General features: G+C 49.4%; 1 protein-coding gene across 1 annotated transcript in view; it reads right to left on the minus strand.

Annotated features, from left to right (window-relative positions):
* HIP1 (huntingtin interacting protein 1) overlaps nt 1–18295 on the minus strand; it is a 153131-nt gene that overhangs the window by 13247 nt on the left and 121589 nt on the right. The window contains exons 9-25 of the mRNA XM_060032258.1: nt 18051–18108; nt 14815–14890; nt 14582–14722; nt 14272–14369; nt 13836–13908; nt 13082–13265; nt 12467–12555; nt 11977–12093; nt 10907–11008; nt 10532–10675; nt 9946–10081; nt 7993–8079; nt 7680–7787; nt 7462–7598; nt 5574–5684; nt 4740–4798; nt 4245–4338 (exon numbers count right to left, since the gene is read on the minus strand). Coding sequence (XP_059888241.1) covers nt 4245–4338; nt 4740–4798; nt 5574–5684; nt 7462–7598; nt 7680–7787; nt 7993–8079; nt 9946–10081; nt 10532–10675; nt 10907–11008; nt 11977–12093; nt 12467–12555; nt 13082–13265; nt 13836–13908; nt 14272–14369; nt 14582–14722; nt 14815–14890; nt 18051–18108 — 1814 coding nt within the window. The remainder of the gene's footprint in view (nt 1–4244; nt 4339–4739; nt 4799–5573; nt 5685–7461; nt 7599–7679; nt 7788–7992; nt 8080–9945; nt 10082–10531; nt 10676–10906; nt 11009–11976; nt 12094–12466; nt 12556–13081; nt 13266–13835; nt 13909–14271; nt 14370–14581; nt 14723–14814; nt 14891–18050; nt 18109–18295) is intronic.

The raw sequence follows: 18295 nt of genomic DNA on the forward strand, positions 1-18295 counted from the left end.
TCATACAAAATAAACCTAGATAGGTTTATTCCTAGGTATTTTATCCTTTTTGTTGCAATGGTAAGTGGGAGTGTTTCCTTATTTACTCTTTCAGATTTTTCATCATTAGTGTATAGGAATGCAAGAGCTTTCTGTGCATTAATTTTGTATCCTGCAACTTTCCCAAATTCATTGATTAGCTCTAGTAGTTTTCTGGTGACATCTTTAGGATTCTCTATGTATAGTATCACGTCATCTGCAAACTGTGACAGTTTTACTTCTCCTTTTCCAATTTGTATTACTTTTATTTCTTTTTCTTCTCTGATTGCCGTGGCTAGGACTTCCAAAACTATGTTGAATAATAGTGGTGAGAGTGGACATCCTTGTCTTGTTCCTGATCTTAGAGGAAATGCTTTCAGTTCTTCACCATTGAGAATGATGTTTGCTGTGGGTTTGTCATATGTGGCCTTTATTATGTTGAGGTAGGTTCCCTCTATGCCCACTTTCTGGAGAGTTTTTATCATAAATGGGTGTTGAATTTTGTCAAAAACTTTTTCTGCATCTATTGAGATGATCATATGATTTTTATTCTTCAGTTTGTTAATATGGTGTATCACATTGATTGATTAGCGTATATTGAAGAATCCTTGCATCCCTGGGATAAATCCCACTTGATCATGGCGTATGATCCTTTTAATGTGTTGTTGGATTCTGTTTGCTAGTATTTTGTTGAGGATATTTGCATCTATATTCATCAGTGCTATTGGTCTGTAATTTTCTTTTTTTGTAGTATCTTTGTTTGGTTTTGGTATCAGGGTGATGGTTGCCTCACAGAATGAGTTTGGGAGTGTTCCTTCCTCTGCAATTTTTTGGAAGAGTTTGAGCAGGATGGGTGTTAGCTCTTCTCTAAATGTTTGATAGAATTTACCTGTGAAGCCATCTGGTCCTGGACTTTTGTTTGTTGGAAGATTTTTAATCACAGTTTCAATTTCATTACCTGTGATTGGTCTGTTCATATTTTCTATTTCTTCCTGGTTCACTCTTGGAAGGTTATACCTTTCTAAGAATTTGTCCATTTCTTCTAGGTTGTCCATTTTATTGGCATAGAGTTGCTTGTAGTAGTCTCTTAGGATGCTTTGTATTTCTGCGGTGTCTGTTGTAACTTCTCCATTTTCATTTCTAATTTTATTGATTTGAGTCCTCTCCCTCTTTTTCTTGATGAGTCTGGCTAATGGTTTATCAATTTTGTTTATCTTCTCAAAGAACCAGCTTTTAGTTTTACTGATCTTTGCTACTGTTTTCTTTGTTTCTCTTTCATTTATTCCTGCTGTGATCTTTATGATTTCTTTCCTTCTGCTAACTTTGGGTTTTGTTTGTTCTTATTTCTCTAGTTTCTTTAGGTGTAAGGTTAGATTATTTGAGATTTTTCTTGTTTCTTGAGATAGGCTTGTATAGCTATAAACTTCCCTCTTAGAACTGGTTTTGCTGCATCCCATAGGTTTTGTATCATCGTGTTTTCATTGTCATTTGTCTCTAGGTATTTTTTGATTTCCTCTTTGATTTCTTCAGTGATCTCTTGGTTATGTAGTAATGTATTGTTTAGCTTCCATGTGCTTGTGTTTTTTACGTTTTTTTTTCCTTGTAATTCATTTCTAATCTCATAGCATAATGGTCAGAAAAGATGCTTGATATGATTTCAATTTTCTTAAATTTACTGAGGCTTGATTTGTGACTCAAGATGTGATCTATCCTGGAGAATGTTCCATGCACACTTGAGAAGAAATTGTAATCTGCTGTTTTTGGATGGAATGTCCTATAAATATCAACTAACTCTATCTGGTCTATTGTGTCATTTAAAGCTTCTGTTTCCTTATTTATTTTCTGTTTGGATGATCTGTCCATTGGTGTAAGTGAGGTGTTAAAGTCCCCCACTATTATTGTGTTACTGTCGATTTCCTCTTTTATAGCTGTTAGCAGTTGCCTTATGTATTGAGGTGCTCCTGTGTTGGGTGCATATATATTTATAATTGTTATCTCTTCTTCTTGGATTGATCCCTTGATCATTATGTAATGTCCTTCCTTGTCTCTTGTAACATTCTTTATTTTAAAGTCTATTTTATCTGATATGAGTATAGCTACTCCAGCTTTCTTTTGATTTCCATTTGCATGGAATATCTTTTTCCCTCCCCTCACTTTCAGTCTGTATGTGTCCCTAGGTCTGAAGTGGGTCTCTTGTACAGAGCATATATATGGGTCTTGTTTTTGTATCCATTCATGAAGCCTGTGTCTTTTGGTTGGAGCATTTAATCCATTCACGTTTAAGGTAATTATCGATATGTATGTTCCTATGACCATTTTCTTAATTGTTTTGGGTTCGTGTTTGTAGGTCCTTTTCTTCTCTTGTGTTTCCCACTTAGAGAAGTTCCTTTAGCATTTGTTGTAGAGCTGTTCCTTCATCTGGTACATAGCCCTCTGCCTTTTCTGCCTTTTCATCTTGTCTATGTTTCTGTGAATGTGGTTTTTGTTCCACAGGCTGCAGGATTGTAGTTCCTCTTGCTTCTGCTGTCCGCCCTCTGGTGGATGAGGCTATCTAAGAGGCTTGTGCAGGTTCCCTGATGGGAGGGACTGGTGGTGGGTAGAGCTGGGTGTTGCTCTGGTGGGCAGAGCTCAGTAGAACTTTAATCTGCTTGACTGCTGATAGGTGAGGCTGGGTTCCCTCCCTGTTGGTTGTTTGGCCTGAGGTGACCCAACATTGGAGCCTGCCTGGGCTCTTTGGTGGGGCTAATGACAGACTCTGGGAGGGCTCACGTCAAGGAGTACTTCCCAGAACATCTGCTGCCTGTGTCCTTGTCCCCATGGTGAGCCACAGCCACCCCCCGCCTCTGCAGGAGACCCTCCAACACTACCAAGTAGGCCTGGTTCCGTCTTGCCTGGGGTCACTGCTCCTTCCCCTGGGTCCTGACGTGCACACTACTTTGTGTGTGGCCTCCAAGAGTGGAGTCTCTGTTTTGCCCAGTCCTGTCAAAGTCCTGCAGTCAAATCCCACTAGGCTTCAAAGTCTGATTCTCTAGGAATTCCTCCTCCCGTTGCCAGACCCTCAGGTTGGGAAGCCTGACGTGGGGCTCAGAACCTTCACTCCAGTGGGTGGACTTCTGTAGTTTAAGTGTTCTCCAGTCTGTGAGTCAGCCACCCAGCAGTTATGGGATTTGATTTTACTGTGATTGCGCCCCTCCTACCATCTCACTGTGGCTTCTCCTTTGTCTTTGGATGTGGGGTATCTTTTCTGGTGAGTTCCAGTGTCTTCCTGTCAATGATTGTCCAGCAGCTAGTTGTGATTCTGGTGTTCTCACAAGAGGGAGTGAGAGCACGTCCTTCTACTCCACCATACATTTATGATGAGCCAGATACATTTTACTCATCAAAATATTAAACAATTCTGGAACCTGAGAAATTCAAACTCCGGGTGCTGGCAGATTTTACTTTTGATGAGACCCTGCTTCCTTGAAGGCTGGCAGTCATTTCACTGTAACATCACGCGGTAAACGGTATAGCTTCGTTCTTTATAGGATTGTTTTTAGGCTCATAGCCCCCTCTCTGGACCTTTGTCTCCTGAGCTGCAGCCACACACGGGCACATGAGAAAGGAAAAAAGAGGCTGATGACGCCAGCAAAGGAGCAAGAAAACTGAAGTGATGATGTCAACAAGGGACGGAGGCAGAGTCTGTCTGAATCACTGCGAGTTAACTGCTGTTGGAAAGAGACATGGCAGGGACTTCCCCAGCAGTCCGGTGGTTAAGACCCTGCGCTTCCACTGCAGGGGGTGCGGGTTTGATCCCTGGTAGGGGAACTAAGATCCCGCATGCACAGAAAGAGACATGGGCAGAGCCCACAGTGGAGAGTCAGCACCAGGTTGGCATTTCTGATTTGGCTGGTTTTAAAAGTCCTCACTCCCTCCTCCGAGAGTCCAGACTTGCAATGCACACTGGGCTTCCATGGCAGGTTCCAGTGACATCCACTGGGGTGAATGAGCCTGCCGCTGGAGGCTCTGGCCGACTGCCCTCCGGGGACCTGGCCATGCCCCAGCTTCTTTCCATAGCATTTGTTGACGTCCATGGGAGTGGCAGCTGTGCCCTCAGGTGGACACATATGGCTGGACGGCAGCACACCTAGACCTCACTGAATGTGTATCGAGTAGACTCCACCTCTCACTGAGCTGGGAATCAGTAACCGATGTTTGCTCTGTCTAGGGCCCTCACCCATGCTTACCCGGCCACTCTCCACTATCTCTCTCTGGAGCTCCTTTGAGGCCACGATCAGGACCTTAATAGCCTGCATTAGGCTGGTACAGGAGCCAAGGATCCTGCAACAAGCAAAAACAACAACAAAAAAGTCAGGGACACAAAACAGAGACCAAAAACAATGCGGAAGACTTGTTTTCTTTTTCTCTCCTGAACACACGCAAACTTGGGATGGGAAAAAAGGCAGGGAATATTCTGGAGGTGAAGCTCTGAAGGAAAGGGGGGTGAGAGAGGAGACTTGATTGTGGATCTTCTTCATAAGGAATAGGTAAGTAGTGACTCTTGGGGTTTCTTTCCCCTATAATGCAATATTGATATCATGGTCATCATTAATACTGATATTGACAATTCCATAGACTCAGCCCTTCCCTGTGGTGGCTAAGGTTCTATTCTAATCAGTATGATCCAGTACAGGAAAGACAGATCCTGATCACCTAGGTGTCACCACGCCGCTCAGACTGACCTTTCATTCACCTCCAATTTAACTCCTGTGTCTCCAGCTCGGGATTTGCTGAGCATCTCCTATTAAAAAAGAAGCAGAGTTTCTCAGTACATCACAGGTACTGAGAACCCACTGGTGTCCTGCTACACCTGGGGTCCAACATCCTGCAGTAGCTGAGAAACCTAGAAGTGCCCACCCATGTCCTCGTGAGAGTCAGGAAAAGAACCCAGACCTCCGGTCTATTCAGTGGGAGGCAGCTGGAGCTATAGTCTGTGTCTTGACATTTTGGCACCTGGGCTGATGTGCACAGAACTCTGAGAGCTACGGCACCAGCCAACAGGGGCAGCTGCTACCAGGTCCTCGAGGCAGGCAGCACACCAAGGCAGATGGCCTGAGTCTTCCATCAAAGGAGTAACATGTGACCTTTCCAATGGTGCCCGCTCAGCTTTTCCCTGAGACAACAGTTACCGTTGGTTTACTGAGTGCCTGGCACTGAGATCCATGTGCATTACCTCACTGAGCTCTTTACAACACCCCTGTGAGGAAGGTACTGTTATCATCACCATCATATAGAAAAGGAATCCGAATCTTAGCGGGGTTAATGTAACTCAGCGGTCAGTCTGGAGCTTGAATGTAGGATGGCCTGACACCAAAGTATGTGATCCTTGAGGAAACTGCTCATCTTCCCTTGGAGAACTTTCTATTTTCTGTAACTCAGAGATCCCAGGGGATTTGGGTTTTGGTTTGTTTTATAGGGGGCTCTGCAGAGAACTGCTAAGATATATCCAGCAGGCAATGTTGCCAAAAGGTAGTTGCACAGCATCACCTTAGGTGATCCTGCAGAGACTTTCATACCTCTATTCTGGCCGTAGCGGTTTCAATGGCAGCAGAAGTGGCAGCCATCTCTTTGTCCACCAGGTCCCCCAGTTCCTCCTGTTTGATGTCCAGGCCTCTGGGCAGGAGCTCCTGTGAACAGCATCATGAAGGCGGAAATGACCCTTTGACCTCCTCTCTACCCTCCCGTGGTGGACAGGTAACCCCCACATGACGGCAGAAGGTAGGAGGGTCCCACCACGTAACACACTTCTGCACGCTGTGGTGGGACTTGTCTGGAACTCTCTACCACATGAGCTCTGCAACTCCACACTCCTCCCACCTCTATTCTCACTCAGAACCCACCTCTTTCCAGAAGGCCATCCCTGTTGAACCCCACACAAGGCCATTCAGTTGCAGCTGCTCAGACCCTGACCCCACCATTGTGCAGCAGTGACTGTATTTGCTGCTTGGGAGGTACTTTAAAAACACCTTCAGGGCTTCCCTGGTGGTGCAGTGGTTAAGAATCCACCTGCCAATGCAGGGGACACGGGTTCGAGCCCTGGTCCGGGAAGATCCCACGTGCCGCGGAGCAACTAAGCCCGTGCACCACAACTACTGAGCCTGCACTCTAGAGCCCGCGAGCCAAAACTACTGAGCCCACGTGCTACAACTACTGAAGCCCATGCACCTAGAGCCCATGCTCCGCAACAAGAGAAGCCACCGCGATGAGAAGCCTGAGCACTGCAACGAAGGGTAGCCCCCCGCTCGCCGCAACTAGAGAAAGCCTGCGTGCAGCAACGAAGACCCAATGCAGCCAAAAATAAAATAAATAAAATAAATAAATTAAAAAAAAATTCAGATGAGGGAATTCCCTGGCGGTCCAGTGGTTAGGCCTCTGTGCTTTCATTGCCATGGGTTGGATCCCTGGTCAGCGAACTAAGACCCTGCAAGCCACTTGGCGGAGTTTGAATGAGAGATGATGAGGATATGATCTCTGGCCCTGGTCTCTTCCTTCTCTGAATTTATCATTCCCACTATTTTAGGTGGTAATATTCCTACTATTTTAGGAATTAAAAGCTGCCTTGCAGTGTACTCCTTAAATAGATCTGTATCACACTGTATAGAAATGGTTGATTTCCAGGACTCCCCGATGGTCCAGTGGTTAAGAATCCACCTTTCAATGCAGGGGACCCAGGTTCAATCCCTGGTCAGGGAACTAAGATCCCACACACCACGGGGCAACTAAGCCCACGTGCCACAACTACTGAGCCTGCGCACTACAACTAGAGAGCCAGTGTGCCACAAACTACAGAGCCCACATGCTCTGGAGCCTGTGTGCCACAACTAGAGAGAAGCCCGCGTGCTGCAACGAAGAGCCCATGTGCCGCAATGAAAGATCCTGCATGCCTCAACGTAGATCCCGCAACTAAGACCCTGCAACTAAGACGCAACGCAGCCAAAAATAAAATAAAAATTAAAAAAGGTTGATTTCTTTATTTTTCTTCCCCAGGGAGACCATACCTTCCCCAGGGGACCTATTTGTCCCTGTAGAACTACACCTGGCACAATTCCCTGTACATAGGTCATACTCACTACATCTTTATTGAGTGAATAAATATATTATTTTCATTTTAGGTGTTACCTGCCCAGCCAGATAAAAACCCTTGAAAACAGGAAAACTGTGCTCATCCTTCTTTGACACTGCTTAGCACAGTGATGATCACACAGAAGATTTGTAATTAATATCCAGTGAATTAAATACAACTGGAAAGTCATTCAGAAGGTCAAGTTTTACAGTTCTAACTCTACCTTCCCGAATCAAGTTTAAAGTACAGAAAGAACTGGCTTAGAACATCACTGATCCCTGAAGAAATCCCCAGCACTCATACCAAAAAACGACATTCCCCAGGGATATCACTGATGATACCTCGCCGATGGCTGTGATCCTGGTGAGGCAGCTCCTCATGGCTGTGCTGTCGGCACTCTCGACGATTCCTTCTTCCTCCAGGAAAGACAGATAGGTGAGGGTCTCCCTGCCATACTGCTTACAGGCCTCGGTCAGAGCTGCAGAGGCAAGGCGACAGAGACTTTTAAAGGCCCCCTGCTCCCCGTGCCGTGGTGGTGGCCCCTCACCCTGGTACTTACAGTCGGCAGGCTCTGGCGGGGCTCTAAGGCAGGTGGTGCTGCCATGAACAATGGTGTCACTGGTCAAGTGGGCCAGGAGGGTTACCGAGTGCAGAAGCCCACTGATAGCTGCCAGGAGTTTAAAGGAAACTTTCTCAGTCCTGCTGGAGGGGGAGGGCGGTCACTTTCATACCTCCTTCCTCCCCGCTTTGCAGGTTAGACACACACACTCCTTTCTGGGTGCCTAGGAAATGGTCACCATTGCCACGTTCCAGCGTCTCGGATCCCTGCCCAGCTGTCACTAGTGACAGACCCTCTCCTTCACCTCTCTTACCTTCTGGGCAGGCCAGATACTGGCTCCAGCATTTTTCCAGTTGCTCGATGCAGCTGGAAACGGACCTGACCTTGGAGAGTAGGTGATCTGTGAGAGGGAAGACAGGGCAAAGTCAGAGTCAGAGCTGTCTCAGCTCACTTCATCCTTGTTAGTTAAGCTGCCTGACAGATGACCTTCCCAGTGGGGGGCCCCAGCCCTGCAGGAGCTTCCCTAAGAAGGGGGAGGGAGGAGAGATCGATGGCTATGCTGGTACGTGATTCTCTTACTGTAGCTTCAAAGGCTGTACTTCTGAGGCTACCTGGTCCTTTAGCCAAGAACCACGGCAATGGCATCACGGTCTAGCTTCTGCCCCTCATTTCCCATCACTGCCACTGAATCAAATCCAGGCCTTCCTGTTAAGTGTTTCAAGGCCCTTGGACTCCCATTACTCTTGGGCTCAGACCCCTGGCTCCCCGTTCTGCCCACAACACCGTCATTCCCACTGCTGTGCCTCTGTGCACTGGTCCACGGAGACTGAATCGCACGCACAGGAGTTAAAAGTAGGGGCTCTTGCGTCTCGTGGCATACGTGTTGTAGCTCCTGGCTCTATCACTACTGGCTGTGTTCTCAGGCCACATGCGCCTGCTTCCTCATCCGACAAAGGAGGAATAATAGTACCACCTCCTGGCATCACAGTGAGGGTTGCTGGGCCAAGGCACATAAAGCGCTTAGAATCGTGCCTGGCATATTGCAAGCACTCGGTAAATGTCAGCCGTTTTTATGATTATTATTCCCCACTCTTCTTCCTCTCCATGGCTTTATGTCTCTCCTCTTCCTCCAAAACCCAGCTCATACCATCTCTTGTGGAATCTGCCCACAGCTGCCCCATGTCCTGGTGTTCTCGCAGTAAATGAGGTACCCAGTGTGCTACTTCATTTGCAACTGTTGGATTTCCCTACAGACGGGTTCCCCACTGAACAAGATATCACAGTCCTTCTTGAAACACTTCACCAAATCGAGACCTTTCTAGCTGATAATAAAAATCACCCATCAGGGCTGCCCTGGTGGCGCAGTGGTTGAGAGTCCGCCTGCCGATGCAGGGGACACGGGTTCGTGCCCCGGTCCGGGAAGATCCCACATGCCACGGAGCGGCTGGGCCTGTGAGCCATGGCCGCTGAGCCTGCGCTCTGCAACGGGAGAGGCCACAGCAGTGAGAGGCCTGCGTACCGCAAAAAAAATAAATAAATAAAATCACCCATCAGCTGTTTCTTCCCGTCTGCCTCGTTCTGAATGGGACCTCTCAAGACCATCAAGTCCCCTCTGCTCGAAAATGAGCTGTAATGAGATCTGTTCACGGCTACGTCCACGACTTCACAAATGCCCCGGGCCTGGATGCTCGCCCATCTACTGTGCACCAGGGCCCTCCTCTCATCACGGGGCTCCTGACTTCACCATATGCCCTGAGGACTCTGGGGCACGCAGAGTGGGCCCTTGCTCACGCCCGTGACCCTGTGGGGATTTTATCGTTTCTGCCTCTCCACGCTTAAGGATGATGACTCCCTGTCTAGATTTGAAGCTCATGGCAGCCACCTCTGGATTCAGACCACACTGTTCTCCTTAGAGACACAGAGGCCTGTCTGTTCCTCCTCCTCCCGGCATTCAGAATTGTTACCAGGCCTCGGCTCCCAGGATGCATTTCATCAGCGTGATCCACGACCAAAGCAGTAGTTATCACACCCGGGGCGGGGGAGGGGTGAGAGCTGGGGGGGGTGGGGGGGTTTAGAAGACACTACTGCGCAGGCCCTGTGCTGCAGAGCTGCCGACTGAATAGAAATTAGGCGTGGTGGGGGGGGGGGGGGCCCTGGGCATCCCCAGGTGATCCTGACATGCAGCTGGGCTGGGAACCCCTGAGATCAGGGTCTCACGGGATTCAAGGCCAACGCCGAAGAGCACTGGGCTGTAAGGATCCGGCACCTGCAGATCCGGCACAGCTGAAGAGAGCGGGCTCCTCAAACCGCCTCAGGGCCTCCTGCACCACCTGCTCGGCAGCCCGCCTCGACTCCGCCAGAAGCATTTTTCGCTGGTCCTTCGCGAGCCGGCCTACAGATTCCTAGGGATGGTCCAGGGAAGTGAGAGTCGGCCATAGGCCCCCGAATGAGCCTCCATGCAGCACCCACCTGTGACACAGCTGGGACTCCTGGAACCTTAGCTCGAGCTGCTGCTAATGAGGCCGAAGCCAGTTAGCTTGACACAGAGAAAAAGCCTTTTTAACTCTGTCCACAGGTGTGTGCCCCCGAGCACAGGAGGCTGTGGGGATGGACCACGGCAGCCCGGCCTCCACCCTTGGGGAGAGAGTGCCAGGTGCATCCCTTCTCATCTGCTCTGTGTGCAGCACAGGGCACACTGGCATTAGGAGCTACGCCCGCAGAATATTCGCCTTCGCGATCCGGCCGAAGGCCCCAAACCCCTTTCACAGCCCCCCTGCCTCCACGCATACACTGCCGAGGCCCATGACTATGAAATTGGACTTGGTCAGCCCCAGTGGGCGTCCGTTACTTGCCTCTGTGCTGGACAGTTTGATCTGGGTGTATTCCAACTGTTGCCGAAGAGCGGACAGTTCCTCCTCTCGACAAGCCATGGCTTCCACCAGGCCGCCCCGCTCCTTCTCCAGCTCGGCGATCTGGGCGGTCCATTTCGCTTCCGACTGCAGGGCGACCGAGTGGGAAGAGGGAGTTGCTGGGAGAATTAAACTGTCCCCTTTCCAGAGGTCCACACCCACCACCAGGCCACAAGGAATCTGCCCCTTCCCAAGGACACATTGCTCCCAGATGGGACCAAGGTGGGCCATGTGCTCATGGTGATGGATGCCGGGTGCCAGCAACACCAAAGCCAGAGATGGAGAAGAATGAGGAAGGGAAAGACAGGTGACGCTTACCTGGGCAGAACTTTCCAGGCTGCCTTGGACAATCTGGAGTTCCTGTTTGCTGGTGGCAAGTTCTTGCTTCAAACTCTCTAGTACTTCCGTCTGTTCTTGAGTCTGAAAGAGAAGAAATGCAGGAGCGCTCCCACCTGGGTGGTGGTTTCACGGGATAAACACGTGTAAAAATTCCCAGGCTATACTTGTGAGATTTGTATACTTTTATACCCTGACATAAAGCAGGGGGAAGGTGAGAGCTCAGAATGTACCAAAATTTTTTTTTCCAGCTTCAGGAAATGTCAAGGGCGGGGGTGGGGTGGGGGGTGGGGAGTTTTAGGGACATTTCCCAAATGTCATGCTTGAGCCCATAATACTAATTAAAGCAGAACGAGATCTTTAATTCAGGCATCCCAACACCCAGTAGGTATAATGCTGACTCACCCCATCTCACCGTCTTGAAACAATTTCCCTTCTTTGATTTCTAAGTGGTGTTTTTCAAAGAGCGGGTTGTGACCCATGAGTAAGAATTCACAGCTAACATTTTTAAAAGAATGCAGTAAACAGAGCTTCCCCCACAAAAAAAATCCACATGCATTCACATAATAAGGATAAGTATTGCTCTGTGAAACTTTGATTTCCATTAGATGTATTTTTCACTTGGGTCACAGGAGAGCGTGAAAGCCACTACTCTAAGTGTAAGGCGTTCCATTTTATCCACCCGACATCTCTTTACTCCAATCGGACCTGCCGCCAACCCCATCCCAACTCACGGGAGTTCTGGCTGTGGGTCTTTATGAATGCCACTCCTCTCTGACATCCACCTGCTTCCACTTCAAAACCTCCTCAAGACTCGTCCTAGCTGATGAGCCCCACTCAACTTCAGACCCTTCATCACGTCATGCCTCTAACACCTTACACATGGGTAACCACGTCCTGTCCTGTACGGTCCCTTGTCACCCTCCCACAGGGCTCTACCTGCTCGTGAAGCAGACGACGAGGTCTTTCAATCTGTGCAGTGCTCAAGGCCCACCTCCATCTCGGACAGACACCCTCCCCCCCACCAATTCCCACCTACTTCTTCTACTCACCTTCCGCTGGGCCTGGTCGCTTACGCGCTGGAAAGAATCCTCTAGCTCTTTTTTCTCTCGTTCCAAATCCACTTGGGCTTGTCTGGCCACGGACACCTGTTTGGTCACCTCTGCATTCTGTAAGAGAAGCACAGTGTCTTGAACTAGCGTATCTCCAGCACAAAGGCCATCTTCCTTCCGGAAGAAATGACGCCGTTCAGACCTTGGGTGCCCTAGAGTCGGACACAGACATCACTTTCCCACCTAGAAGGAAGCTGTCACCTTCAGATGCTCAACTCTCAACTATTTGCCAAAATGATAAAGATGTGGGATAATGCTAATGCTAGTGGGGCTGGCACCTAAGGTGGAGCTCGAGATACAGGAGGCCAGGGAGCTGCGGTTTCCAAGAAACGGCGGGGGCGCCAGCCCTGGAGAAGCCACGTGGCGTAAGTCACCGTCTCCCCCGTGCAGCGGGGCCTGCGCGTGCCGATGGGGGCGGTGAGGGTCCTACCTTCCGCAGCAGGTCGGCGTGGTTCTGCACCAGCTCGCTGTACTTCTCCTTTAGCTTGCTGTAGCGCTGCTCGTTGGCTTGGGCTTTCCCTGTATCGTCAAGGACCAAGGTGAGGGGTCTGCACTGGTGGGGACCCTCTGCCCTCCTTCCAATAAGCCAGAACCCCTAGAAGATCGTCCCTCCTTTTCACAAGCATATATACCTCCTTCTCCCTCAAAACCCCTACTGAAATAAAGTCCCCTGGGAGGTCTTCTTTAATGAAGAATTCACCTAATTCAAATCCCTCCACTGATACATGCCTTGAGCATTTCATGCTCGGCATTTACTTTATCAGGGTTTTTGGCTTTTATGCCACGAATTTTCTTAGGCTCCCTCTCCTTCGTCATCCTCTGTAGCCCCATCTCCGTGTTCGCAGCAGGGCCTCAAGTGGGGCTCTCAACCTGCCCGACACCGATCTGCCCTTCTGACTGGTGACACTGGCATTCACGACGGCCTCCCGGACAGACTCGAGGCGGGGGCTCTGGTGCCTGGCCTCAGCCTCCATCCGGGGTCTCACTGGGCTCCGCCCTCCCCGGCCCCACCCTCACGCCCAGCCCGGTGCCAGCCGCCGCTCACTCTCGATCTCCGTCAGGCTGCGCTGAGCCTTCTCCGTGTCCTCTCGCTTCTTCTTGAGCTCGTCCAGCTCGGCCCGTTGGAACTCGCTGTCGTCGGCCGCCTGCTGCCGCAGGTGCTGCTGCTCGGCCAGCTCGGCCTCCAGCTCGCTGATGCGGCCCTTCAGCTGCAGCATGGCTCGATGGCTCTGCGGGAGGGCCCGGGGATGAGCGCTGGGCGGACCGACCGGGGTCGACCTGCCACGTCTCCAGCGCCGACCACATCAACACCTGGGTCTTCCTAAGAGGCCCACTCCCAAGGCCTCACGAGAGTGGAGGCTTCTGGTCACTACAAGCCACCCCCCAGCCACAACAGGGGGTGACGGCAGGGGAGTTCTGGTCCTGTTAGAGGGGCCTGGGAGGCGTGATGGACCAGCTGGCATGAAGGAGAGGACATTTGCCGGTCCCAGGGTAAAGCCTCCGCACCAGACACTGCAAAGTGCCAGCAGAGCTACAAGTCAAACCTTCTCGTCGCCAAGTGAGAAGAGCAGGTCTCTCACCGCACAGCTTCACAGCCAGCTGGTGATCACAACTATCTCCCACTATCACAGGGCCCCTGGAGCGCGGCTTAAATGCTGCTCTCAAGGGTTAAGTGCACTGGAAATGCATAACGACCTGGTCAAGATGTGGCCCAACAAGGGTGGATGTGAAGCAAATTTAATATTAAAAGCTGTCATGTTCCGGTGAAGCCCAGACGCAGATCAGAGCCTAGCTCATACCTCAGTCTTCATGTTTTCCAGCTGTGCTTTCAGCCCACTGATCTCTCTGTACAGTTGATCAATTAAGTGATCCCTAGGAACAGAAGGACAGCAAGTTTGCTTCCACTGTGCTTCTATCCCTTCCCTTTTAAATGCGAGCTAGGAGACCCAGGGAGGAGGTTAAAAGTCGATGTTAATTTGGGAACAGTTCTTTGAAATCCTGTAAGTTATACGCTAAGACTGTCAGCGTTTCCAGATACTAATCTACCACCCACAGGTCCATGGGTATTTCAGCCTCATTCGATTTTCCTCTTGGATTTTAAAGGGGCCAGTATTCGAAGGTCAAGACATTTACCGAAGAAGCCCAAGAATTCCTCTTTGGTTGGGTGTGGCAAGTGAGATCATGGCTTAACTTAGCTTTTGTACCATGTGCTTTAACTCCACAGCCCGGACTCACTTCTCGTCCTTGTTCACGCCATTCTGACTGTTGAAATTGAAGGGATCACTGCTGGAGGAGCTGCCAAAGATGTCATCGAACTTGCTGTCGTATGAATTCTGCGGCAACCAGAAAGGAGTAAGGACAAGGTTAGAGACCCAGAGAGGTCAGCGTGGGTCTCACGAGTGACACGTGGGAACGGATACTTTCTTAATCTGGTTCAGGTCCACTTACGGCGCTTGGGTTAGAAGGTGGCTGAACTTGTCCCAGGTCCTCCTGCCCTCCCCGGGGGCAACGGGAAGGCCTGAGCTTCCTCCTAAGTGGTCCTCACCTGCTGGGAGGCATCCATGTCCATGAGGTCATCCTTCTCTAAGACTGGCTCGCTGTCGGGGGATGAGGCCTCGGCTGGGATCACCACCACGGGGCTGATGTGCTCTGACAGGGCGGAGGCTCGTAGGAAGTTGGGTGGGTTCTGAAAAGGGAAGACACATCCTCAGACCCTGCCCACCTGCCAGCCTCTAAGACAGCCTCCAGGACTCAGCAGCTCCCTGGGTGTGGCCTTACCTCTGGCAGCTGAGGGATCTGAATGAGCCGCTTGAAGTACTGAAGGTTGCTGGAGCGGTAGAAGAGATCTTTCAACCTAAGGGTGGAGAAAGGCCTGAGGGCTGCTGGGGGCCTTCACCAGCCCCGGGGAGGGGACACCCTGCTTTCCTACTGCCTGCCCAGCCCCCGGGCACAGGCTGCCAAGGAGATGGGCTCCATGGTGCTAGGATGCAGTTACGATGCTGCAGGGAGAGATTATTTATAGCCAGTCCTCACTGGTGGGGGAAGAGTAATTCAAACCACAAAATCCTTTGGAAGAGTAGACAGTCCAAAAACTAATTTCTGCATCACCGTAGAATATATGCTGTTGTTTGGCAGATGTGTCTTCCTAGCAATGTTTGGCTTAGAGTAATATTAAAATAAATTTCTGAGGATAAACCCACTAATGATACGAAGAGGGAAGGGAACTTAATTACTAAGGCAGATCTCTTTTTAATGAATTCACCTTATTTGAGCGCTATTTGTTATCTCCTCAACTAGACTATAAGCTTCTAGAAGGCAGAGACTGGGCCCTGCTGAGCTAGGTTTAAAATAGTACCGGGCCAGCCATAAAAAGGAACGAAATTGGGTCATTAATAGAGACGTGGATGGACCCAGAGAGTGTCATACAGAGTGAAGTGAGTCAGAAAGAGAAAAGCAAATCTCGTAGATTAACGCATACATGTGGAATCTAGAAAAATGGTATACATGATCTTCTTTGCAAAGCAGAAATAGAGACACAGACGTAGAGGACAAATGTATGGATACCAAGGGGGAAAGGGGTGGGGAGGGAGGAATTGGGAGACTGGGATCGACACATATACATTATTGATACTATGTATAAAATAGACAATTGATGGGAACATACTGTATGGCACAGGGAACTCTACCTAATGCACTGTGGTACAATGGGAGGGAAGTCCAAAGGGAGGGGATATCTGTATGTGTATGGCTGATTCATTTTGCTGTGCAGCGGAGGCTAACTTAACGTTGTGAAGCAGCCATACTCCGATTAAAATTAATTAAAAAATAAAAATAAAGTAGTACCAGGCATGGAATTACTCAGCAATATTGGTTGAAGAAAAACCATTTATACTGTGTCCTAATCTTGGATGGATATGGGAATAAATAAACCCCAATTTTTTCTCTTCCTCAAGTCTCCATTTTGAATCTAAACACTGAAGGCCAACAAAACTGAGGGCACCAGACATATTTTCTGAGATATAATAAAAGAGGGTCAGGGATCTCAGCACCCTCTCTCTTCAGCACAGAATTTTCTCCAGCTCAGCCCAATAAGCGAAACTCCTGGGGTCTCACGATAACCCTTCAGACCCCAGGGTTAGGACTGTCCCTGTGACATCACTGTTGCTTTCCCCGAATTCGGGGACATTGAGGCCTCAGCCACCGTGTCTGTGGAAGAGAAGGTGAGGCGGCACGCATGGGAAATGCTTTTATAAGCTCAAAAAAATGAAAGGAAACAGAATCACCTGACCACACGTTCCCTGCTTTCTGGGCTGGAGCCAACAGTAATAGGCTCTGCTGCTTTCCTAAGCTACTGGAATTTAACATTCCAGGAAATCAGCCCCAGGGCCTGTCTCCTAGCATTTAATAAGTCATTTATTATAGAATAAACATACGAGGCTTTTCAGACGGAACAAGGAAACGGGGAGGATAGCACAACCCCGAACTTGCCCTCTCTGATTGTTGCTCAGGAACCAGCAAAAGAAGCCTAAGCTTGGGATCCTGGGGGTGGGGGGGGCGACGCTTTTCCTGCAGTCAAGGGTGAAGAAATTAACAAGGAAAACATCATGCTCATGCTTCCCCCCACCTCACCGGCCCCATCCTCCTGTCTCTCCCTCCATTCCATCCCTTCTTCTTGGGGCATGCTTAATTGAAAGATGAGCTGGACTTGTCATCTCGTCACCAATTTTCTTTCCCAAATGCACCAGAATAATTTCCCCTTTGGTCAGAGAAGCTCTTCCTCTTCTAGACTAGCTGATTAGCTTATTAATTCATTCAAACATGATTGAATGCTATAGGCTTAATTGACTGCTGTGAATCAGGTGCTAGAGGTACAATAATGGGCAAGACAGTCAAACAAAAAAAGTCATGCTAAGAACCAGGAAGGAAGTAAACAGGGTGCTGTGATGGAGAATATGAGGGTGGGGTCGGAGGAGCAGAAGGTAGGCAAAAAGACCCCAAATGCGGGGCCAGAGACTGCCTTTGTGTGGAGGTGACTGAAGATGACCTGGATGGAGCTGGCCAGGCTGGGAGGAGAGCATCCTGAGGACAGGGAACAGCACGTGCTAAGCCTCTGAGCGCAGGCTATGTTCCGGGAACTGGAAGAGGACCTTACGTGGCTGAAACACTTGGAGAACTGGAGACAAGGTCACAGATGGCGGGCAGGGGCCAGATCATGTAGGGGCCTTGCAGACCACAGAGAGGAGCTTCGAATTGATTCTCAGTGTAATCAGAAGCCATTGAAAGGTTGTAAGCAAGGGATTTATATTTTTACAAGGTCATTCTAACTGCTGGGTGGGGATAGGATTGCAGAGGGCAAGAGCTGAAATCCAGAGCATCCCGTCCATATCGGAGGGTCCTGGTAGACAGCAATGGAAGTGGAAGAGATGGGATATATGACCAGAGACAAGACCTCTTTGTCAATTATCATCTGAACTTGCTTATAGATTGGACGTGGGGAATGAGGAAAATGGTGAGTTCCGGATCTCTGTCCTAAGTGGATGGTGGGCAGCATTTATTGAGATAGAAGGGAAAGGAAAAGATTTTTGAAGAAAACCTAGAGTTTAGTTTGAGATGTAAGTTTGGTATAGTGATGTCAAATAGACCACTGGGGATGTGAACCTGGAATCCAGAGGTAAGGCTGGGCTGGAGTTATATCTTTGGGAGCTGTCAGCATGTATACGGTATAAAACCATGAGAACTTAGGGAGAAGAAAAATGGAAGAGGATGAAGCCCTGGGAATAAAGCAGGATGACTGAATGAATGAAACTGTCTTTCTCTATGAGATTTATTAGAGAACCGATAGCTTCCCCAGCCATTGGTAGGTTTGCTGCCGTCTTCTTTTCCTTTGCTTTTTAAAGCATTAAAGCAGATACCCTCACCCTTCGATGATTTAAAAGCAAGTGCTTCCTGCACGGATTAACTGACTTCATAGCACTTTTAGATTCGCCTTCCTTTCTCTCACTGAAGCCGCTTACTTTGTGAACTGCTCCATGAAGCGGTCCCGGTGGCCTTGCAGGGTGTCGGCTGGAAGACCTGGAAGAAATTGGAAAAGACTAAGAGGGAATAGGAGGACCAGAGGGCAGGCAAGACACAGCGGGAAGGGACCATCCCTCCTGGGGCTGGGGGCCAGCCCTGCAGGAAGGCATTCTTGACCTAGAGTTGCCCTGGGAAACCAAGAGGGCCCAGTGGGGCCAGCAGGGACTCTGGGGCTACTTCTCAG

This window comes from Delphinus delphis, chromosome 15, assembly GCF_949987515.2.
Source record: "Delphinus delphis chromosome 15, mDelDel1.2, whole genome shotgun sequence".
NCBI lineage: Eukaryota > Metazoa > Chordata > Mammalia > Artiodactyla > Delphinidae > Delphinus > Delphinus delphis.